Source organism: Sceloporus undulatus, chromosome 1, assembly GCF_019175285.1.
Source record: "Sceloporus undulatus isolate JIND9_A2432 ecotype Alabama chromosome 1, SceUnd_v1.1, whole genome shotgun sequence".
Lineage (NCBI taxonomy): Eukaryota > Metazoa > Chordata > Lepidosauria > Squamata > Phrynosomatidae > Sceloporus > Sceloporus undulatus.
Genome location: NC_056522.1, coordinates 79,431,712 through 79,440,700, shown reverse-complemented (window position 1 = coordinate 79,440,700; position 8,989 = coordinate 79,431,712). Strand labels below are relative to the sequence as shown.

At 40.0% G+C, this 8,989-nt stretch overlaps 1 protein-coding gene across 2 annotated transcripts in view; it reads right to left on the bottom strand.

The window, feature by feature from the left end:
- Positions 1 to 8,764, bottom strand: part of LOC121932860 (solute carrier family 22 member 2-like) — a 23,510-nt gene extending 14,746 nt beyond the window's left edge. For both annotated transcript variants that reach the window (XM_042471908.1, XM_042471900.1), the window contains exons 1-5: positions 8,348 to 8,764; positions 3,947 to 4,050; positions 2,691 to 2,845; positions 931 to 1,099; positions 243 to 357 (exon numbers count right to left, since the gene is read on the bottom strand). In XM_042471908.1, coding sequence (XP_042327842.1) covers positions 243 to 357; positions 931 to 1,099; positions 2,691 to 2,845; positions 3,947 to 4,050; positions 8,348 to 8,764 — 960 coding nt within the window. The remainder of the gene's footprint in view (positions 1 to 242; positions 358 to 930; positions 1,100 to 2,690; positions 2,846 to 3,946; positions 4,051 to 8,347) is intronic.
- Between the last annotated feature and the right edge of the window lie 225 nt (positions 8,765 to 8,989).

Here is an 8,989-nt window from a genome sequence, read left to right as displayed (position 1 = left end):
TCCTGACCTTTTCCCAAAACTGAGACTCATGGCTGCTAACAATATTTTTAAAAAAGTACAATTACAAGTATACATTGGGCTGATCTGAGGGCAGTTACTCTGTAAGAATGGGTTTGACAATTAAACACACCTTCAAGTTTGCAGCAAACTGACTTCTGTCTTGAATTATGAACAATATATACATAATATAAAAACTAATGTTTAGTTAATAAAATTTTTGAAGATAAAATAGGTTGGTTTACCTCCATTGATGAAGGTAGCTTCTTCTGGTTTGCCTTGGCAATGCTTTTTATGATTTTCAGAGCTTTATCACTTTCCTGTTGGGCTATCAACCACCGTGGGGACTCTGGAAGACACCTGAAATGTCAAGAAATTGGCTATAATATTAATTGTAAAAGAAAAGGTAGGATAATATGGGCATTGGTCTGAGCACTGTGAGAAACTGAACACAAAAGCAAAGATCAACATCTTAGTGCCAAGTATCTTACACTCTAATTTATATTTTGAATTGTAAATTTATTGGAAAATAACCTACAAAGCCATATTGTCCATTAACCTTGTTTAGATTCTAATTACTCTTCCCTTTGCATAGTTTATGTGCTTAAAATATACAGTACTAACATCTCCCAGGGTTAAAGTCAGATGGGTAACAAGTACACTCTTTCTGGGGGGGAAATGAACTATTTAGCCCAAATTTAGCAAACTACACATAACATTTTGGCCTGAATCCTATTGTTAGTTTCAACTCAAGTAGAACCATTGACTCAGTGAGATTTACCTGTGTGTTGACTCACTATTCAGGACTACTCTTAATTGGGACTAACCAATAGGGATCAGACCTAGGTCATTATATAGTTCTGTCTTCCAATGCTGATGTTTTTACTTATATTCTTTTCTTTTGCTTCCTTATTGAAATTAAGTCTTGTTTACCAGTAATACAGTAGGAAGAAGAAGTGTGGCAATGTCACAGCAAGTTGTAGCCATCTCCAGTGAGGAATTGCATAAGCAATAGCAGCAAATACAAGGAGCCCAACAGTAAAGGCCATTTGGTAAACTATACCAACTGTTCTCCTGTAGTCTAAGCCAACGAATTCTGTGACTTTGAAAAACAGAAAAACATAATCAGTGTAAATTAGGGGGAATTATCTAAATACTATTGAATCTAGATCCCCCTATGTAGATATATACCAGCCTGATCATTAAGATCTATCATGAAGGCCTTCTTCTGTGACTCTCCAGTGAGAACAGTACACCATGTGGAGGTACAAGAGAAAGATTTCTGGCTTGTATGTTGTGGTGGTGAAGTGACCTGTCCTTAGAAGCTCTACTGGCATTGGTTGGTTTGATTGTTTCACAAATTTAAACCTACCTGTTCATACAATTATTAGGGACCAGGTGAGACTGTAGTGTGGCTTTATCAGTTTGTGGGTCTTATTTTGTTTGAGGTGAATTTAAAATTATTTAAACTGTTCATAAAGTTTAAATTGCTCTTAAAGTGATTTCACTGATATACCTTACTTGGGAGATCTGCTGATACAAAGTGAATTAGAAATATTTTAAGCATAGGTGGCTGGAATCCTGTTGCGAAGTTATAGAATCATAGAATCATAGAATAATAGAGTTGGAAGAGACCGCAAGGGCCATCCAGTCCAACCCCCTTCCATGCAGGAAATCCAAATCAAAGCATCCCCGACAGATGGCCATCCAGCCTCCATTTGAAGACCTCCAAGGAGGGAGACTCACTACACTCCGAGGGAGTGTATTCCACTGTCAGACAGCCCTTACTGTCAGGAAGTTCTTCCTAATTTTGAGATGGAATCTCTTTTGCTGTAGCTTGCATCCATTGTTCCGGGTCCTAGTCTCTGGAGCAGCAGAAAACAGTTATATCAGTAACTTCACAAGTTGCAGTAACTTTGCAAGTTATGCAAGCTGAACTGCACCACTGTGCAACATTCATAGTCTCAGGAGTGAAGTGGATGTGTAGGTATGCCATTGGGTCTCTTGTACAAGAAGAGCTAGCAGTGTGTCCTAGTTCACAGTGAGTCCAGATGTTTGTGGATAATTTCAAACAGAAAGAAGAAACCCTTAAAGTGAACAAAATTTGGCTACCAGTCCTGAGGAATAAGGAGTCAGCAAATGCAAATGGGAAACCATTTAGAGTCAGGGGCTTTCCCAGCAGATAATGATCACCAATTAGCAGACATTAATTCTCTTTTGCATTAGCCTCCCAGCCTGAGGCCGGCCATCAGCACAGAACAATACACATACAAATCACTCCTGCATTCCCAGGCTCACACAGTATATATACACCCATTGTTTCCTGGCAAGTATTCTCTGAAGATGCCAGCCACAGATGCTGGTGAAACGTCAGGAAGGAAAATTTTCTAGAACACGGCCACATAGCCCGAAAAACCCACAAAAAACTGTGGATGCCAGCCATGAAAGCCTTCGACTTCATATCCATAAATTTGTACCTGACTTGGAGTTTTGGCCCTGTATCATGTACACTGGACACAGTGAGCCTGAGTAGAATTCGAAATAAGCCACGTAGATAAGCCCTCAAACTCTCTGATCCTGCCTTACATTTCTTGGCAGAGCTTACACTCAACATAATTGTGCTACAACAAATCTATTGGATCTTTTAATTTACTTATTTAATCCCCAGAAGACACAACAATTAAAAGGCTTACTCAGGATGTAGCCTGTTAACCATCCTGCTTTACTGACCAGCCCTTGTATTAAGCGAAAGATCACCACCCAGATGTAGCTAGGTGCAATGGCCACAAGAACACCGGAGATGGAATTGATAAGGATGGTGATTAACAGGCACAATTTACGGCCAAACCTATTGAGAAAAATGACACATTATTATATAAATGAAACCAGACGTGTGACCCTCATCACAATTAATGCTATGGGAATAAAAACGGTAGGCTAATTTGCTCCTAGACAAAATCAAAACCACATTTCTTGCTTTTCAGTAAGAGAATTAGTCCCCACATATAAAGGTATGGCTTTACCACTTAACTTTGTAAAATAAATTTCTACAAATCTAAATGTAAACTTACTTGTCTGGACCGTTTTTCCCATCTACATATCCACGGCACCTGCCTTGCAAATTTCCCTGCCTTACTACTAGACTTGAGTGTCATTCCTTCACTCCACCCCAAAAGATGTTTCTGATGTCCTTGTTTCTAGGACCTCCCTTGTAAATTGCTGTAAATATTTTCAGAGCTGATGGGCTATAGATAGCATTGTCTATGATGTTCACAATTCCATCAGCCCAGTTGTACACAGCCAAATCTGGTTCTAATTGGTTTTCTGTCCTCCACCCCTTAAAACTAATACATTGGTACTTATTTCCTATTCAGTGAATGTGCCAGCTATGAACTCAGACCATACTTAATGGTGAGATCAGACATGTATTCTATGTTTCATCAAGCTGAGGTCAATGAAGAATGCAAATGTTTTAACTATTTTAATACCTAGCAATTGCAACAAAATCCAACAAATATCACCAATTTCACAGAAAAACCATACTCTATTTTCAATAGGCTGTGACTCAAGTTACAGGATGTAAATCTTTGCTTGTTTCATTGTTGCGCACAAGAACGAAATCTTATTGGATAAGACTCTAATCATTTTTGTGCCCTTTTCTATGATTTTTTCACATTTCAGGACATTTTGTGAAAATTTCATCGTGCAAAAAGCAATGAGGTGTTTTTCCAAATATATTTTTTCCCAAAGGAAAGTACCATAATGCAAAATCAAATCAACTCATGGTGGTTAACCTATTTTTTATTTGGAGGTGTCTTGATGTGTTGAAACATCTTTTCTCCTCATGGACAAAAATATTTGTGAGTGTTCTGTACACCACTATTCTCTAGCTTCTATAGATTCTTAACATACTAAGCCTCTCCCCCTTGATGTATAAAATCTGACCAACCTGTCGGCCATGTATCCAATGCCTATGGAACCAACAAAAAATCCCACATTCACACATGACTGAAACAGGTCCAGTTTCCAGGCATCCTCACACACCAGGTCAAACTAAAAACAAAACAAAATCCAGATTAGAGAATATATATATGAAACTTTATTTCATTTTTTCTGTCACTTACCGAGTCTTGGACTGGCTGCCAATGGCTCAAGGACCAGGACTAGTCCATGGATCACCACTTTGACTAGCACTGCTCTGAAGAGCATTTTCAGCACATGCAAATATGAGCCAATATTTTTTATTCCAAGATACTGGAGCTTTATTTATTTATTTATTAAAAGCATTTATATACCAATTAATTATCATTGTTTTTATTCATTACAGTGAACAACATACTTAATTTAAAAAATGATTAAAAATGAAAAGGATGCATCATTATAGACAATTACATAATTGAATTTGAGAAGCCAAGAACATTAGTTCTAAGAGTACCAGTTAAAATGGGTTGGATTAAAATGAAGTTAATTGGATTTAAGTTCTAGTGAAATCAATCTGATTTGAATTTGGATCCAAGTGAATATTAACAGCAGAGTTGAGAGCAATCTTTTAAAAATTCTCATTGCAGAGTGGTGAGTGAATGAGAATCTACACATACAACAAATACAGCACACTGAGGACTCTGTCTTCCTACAGAACTAGGACTGTGTCTATAGTGTTGTTGTTGTTGATGATGATGATGTTGTATACCTTCAAGTAGTTTCTGACTTGTGGCAACTCTAAAGTGAACCTATCATGGGGTTTTCTTGGAAAGATTTGTTCAGAGGAGGTTTGCCTTTGCCTTCCTCTGAAGCTGAGAGAGTGTGACTTGCCTAACATCACCCAATGGGTTTCCATGGTCAAGCAGGGATTCAGACCTTGGTCTCTAGAGTCATAATTCAGAGCTCAAACCACTACACCACACTGGCCCTTATGTATACACTATGCAGCTATAGCAGTCTGATACTACTTTAACTGTAAAAGTTCCATCCTACATAAACCTGAGATTTGTGGTTTGCTGGGGTACACAGAATTAGAGTTTGATTTTTTTTAAAATGGAAATTATTTGAGTTACTCATACTTTACTACCTCAATGGGTTGTTACTTGTTATCATTACTACAATCAAGAAAGTAACACTCTGGATAACTCATTATTAATATGTTACTGTTACCATTACTGTTTTGCCATTGAAAAAATACAGGAAAATACTCTCAAGTTGCCTCTATTTTTGATCATCATAGTTCTGAGCAGACCACCTTACTTCAACATTGACTTTAGAGATGGAGAAAAGCAACATGTCCTACATTGCCTGAGATGTCAGCTAGTGTACCTCTTCCCTGCTGTCTCCATCCTGTCAGATATAGCAATATCTGGCCAGGATTATTTTTGGATTTATCTCTATCTCCACCCCTCCTGGCATTCCAAGTTTTGCTATGCTTTGCCTGATAAAAAGATCTAAAGCTATCTGATGGGGTGGACTGGCAAGTTTTTCTCCCATTGGGCTAGGGACTGGCACCATATTTGTACCCATGGACTACAATTATTTCTTTCTTTCCTGGAAACTTGCCACAAACTGCCAGCCAATGGCTGGGGAATCAGCAATGGACCATGGTCCACCATTTTAACTAGCATTGATAGGAAGGACTGGAATGCTCTTTTAAGATGTATTTAATGAAAGTGTTAACCTGCCTTGGATCATGGCTAGGTTGTTTTATTTTAACTAGTAATGAAATCCCATTAATCACAAAAAGTCCAAATGAAAAGAACAGATTTTGCTTGCTGCCTAAAAGATAATACCAGATTTGCTTTGGGAAGGAGATTGTTTGTTACAGTACAACCACAGGCATGTTCCTACCTCTCCCAGCCACGACACCTGGGAGTTTAACACACAGGAGACAAAGCGCCCAAATCCCATGGATAAATGGGATTTAAACTCAGGAATATCCCACAAGAGCAGGATTGTTTTCAGATAATGTCATGCAACTTGGGCATTAATGTGACATTAACCCGTGCAGAAAACTGCAAAATTGCATCGCTTTTTAACTTCGGGAAACTCCCGAAGTTGAATAGCAGCATAAATTTGGGGCTTTCTGCATGGGTTAATGTCGCATTAATGTCAATTGCCCGATATGTCTGAAAACAATCCTGTTCTTGCGGGATATTCCCAGGGATTTAAATCCCATTTATCCATGGAATTTGGGCACTTTGTCTTCCGTGTGATACTGTCCCTGGATAAGGTGCTTCCATACACTGAGGCTGCAGCCACACTGCAGAATTGAAGCAGATTGATACCAGTTTAACTGCCATGGCTCTACCTGATAGAATCCTGGGATTTGGAGTTTGCTAAAGCATTCAGCCAGGTCTTTCAGAGAGCTCTGGTGCCTCATTAAACTACTGTTCCCAGTATTCCACAGAATAGAGTGATGGCAGTTAAAGCGGTGTTGAACTGCTTTCATTTGGCAGTGTGGATACACCCTAACTGGCTGATGTAAAGATCTGAAAGATCCATATCACCTTATGCAGCCTGTTGAAAATTTAGGGCAAGGAAAATGATTTGCATTTTTCTGGATCCTATTACATTCCATCTCACTCTCACAACTGTCTAAATATACTTTATACCTGAACATTTATTATTACTCTGTACTGCATCCAAAGAAGTAGGTTTATATTCACAAATGCTCAGTCATAATGCTGCTGCCACATTTTTTCTCTGCTCCTCTTCCATTCCTTTTTTTTTATGCTGCAAGAGACTAAGGGGCTCGTCAGACCGGCTATTAAGGCCAGCCTGGAGGCTGAGTCAGGGCATTGCATCCACATGATGCATGCCCTGACTCTGCCCCCAGGGTGCTGTGTGACACTGCATGCCACTCCACATGGTACATGGTGTCACAGTGCTCCTCTGGCGCTGCGTCTGAATGACGCAGTGCTGAAAGAGTACCATATAGCCACAGCCCCACAGCTATCACACCCTGGAAATGCCAGATTGGGGCCTCAGCGTGCAGTTGCCATGGCCCTGATCTGGCTAGGATGGGGCAGTATCACGTCATCCCTTAGGTCAGAGCTGTCTGTATAGCCCCCAACATGATACCTCTTTGAAAACTACCTGGATAAGGATGTCTGATGAGACTCACAGCTGCCTGGTGTAATTGTTACTGGTGTAATTGCACTATAATTCCACCTTAATGATCATGGATACATTTTAAGGAATCCTGGGATTTGTAGTTTGTTGAGACATTAGAACTTTCCTCTAAAGGATTCTAAATATTTGTTCTCTAAGGTGCATCTACACTATAGAAATAATGCAGTTTAACACCATTTTTGGTGCCATAGCTCCATTCTGTGGAATCCTGGGATTTCTAGTTTTGAGGGGCATCACACTTTTTGAGAAGGCTAAAAGACCTTGTAAAACTATAAATCCCAGGATTCTGTAGGATTCAGTCATGTCAGTTAAAGTTGTCTCAACCTGTATTATTTATGCAGTTTAGATAAACCCCAAAACTGAAAACTCTGGGTTAGCCACCTTGGGTCCCATTTTGGGAGAAAGTCGGAATAAAAATAAAATAAAATAAACCTTGAGATTCCATAGGATGCTCCCATGGCAATTAAAGTGAAATCATAGTGCTATAATTGTATCATGTAAAAGGACCACCAATTTCAAAGTTCAGGGCAGAAGAGGGGAAAGTGCACTCTGTGGACTTCATGTGGCCCTCAAATCTTTTTAGCATCCTTCAACTTCCCTACACTTCCTCCATCCCCATGCAATTTTTAAAAAAGTTAAAATAGTTAACACACACACACACACACACACACACACACACACACACATTTACGTTCAGGCAAAAAAAAAAAAAAAAACCATCTCCAAACCATCAAAACTATGGCAAAACTGCACCAAAACAAGGTGAACTGGGCTACTTTGCATGCTCACTGGGAAACCAGATGAAAACCAGTTGAAATCAAAATGGGAAGCAATGTTGCATGACTTCCAGGTCGATAGAAAAGTATCATGGTAGTCTACCAGCTGGTGGTGTGTGTGTATGTGTGTGTGTGGGTGGGTGCGCGCGCGCACGCATGCAATAACATGTGGCTCCTACTATTGGTATAGCTGCCCACCCCCAGTTTAAGGTCTAGCCATGGATGCTGAATTGATCACAATCTTTTACTACACTGGTGGGCAGCAGGGTAGTTTGTGCATGGCACCTATACTTCTGTCCTTCAACATCTCACTGCTGTGTCTTGCCCTCTTCCCATGCATCACCACGTGGGCAACCACTTCACTCTACCTCACGGTAGGGCTGGCCCTGCTTTGGTCCTTTATGCCAGGATTGCCTACCACCAAATAACTCATAATTGATGTAAGGCATTCTTACCTCACTCACAATGGATGAACCCCGGACATCATAAAACCAGCCATCTTGGCAAGGAATGAGAGGAATGCTGCTTTGGTTCCCAGACGTGATGAAAAAGTCTACTGGATCAATGCAGTCCAGCTCGGTGACGTTCCAGTCCACGTCGTATCTCTGGCACTGACTCGTGACTGTTTCACCATGGTTCACTTTCTTTGGAAGTGTGTAATTCAGCTCCTCTTCCAGACTCCAGCCACATCTGGCTCTTAACTCAGCAACCCCAGGATTCTGACAGTGGTGTTCTGGTATAAAACCTAGGAAGACAATACCTACATAGATGGGTGTGAAGGCAGCAGAAAACAAACACAGGACAAAAAATGCCCTTTTCTGGTACAAGCCAAACTCCCCAATATGCTCTAAAATGTCATCTAAGGTAGGCATTCTTGCATCTGAGACAACTCACTAGAAACACCAGCCTCATGTGTGTGTTTCAGTTATTTTGTTGGCAGCAATATTGTTTATATTATATAACTGTGTGAGATCAGACCAAAAGTCACAGTGAAGTTAATTCACTTTGTAAATGGACAAACCATGCATTGCAGCCTTTATTTTCAGTCACTCTCTACTTGTCATTTTCCCCTAGTTCCTGGCCAAGGGATGCTGGGA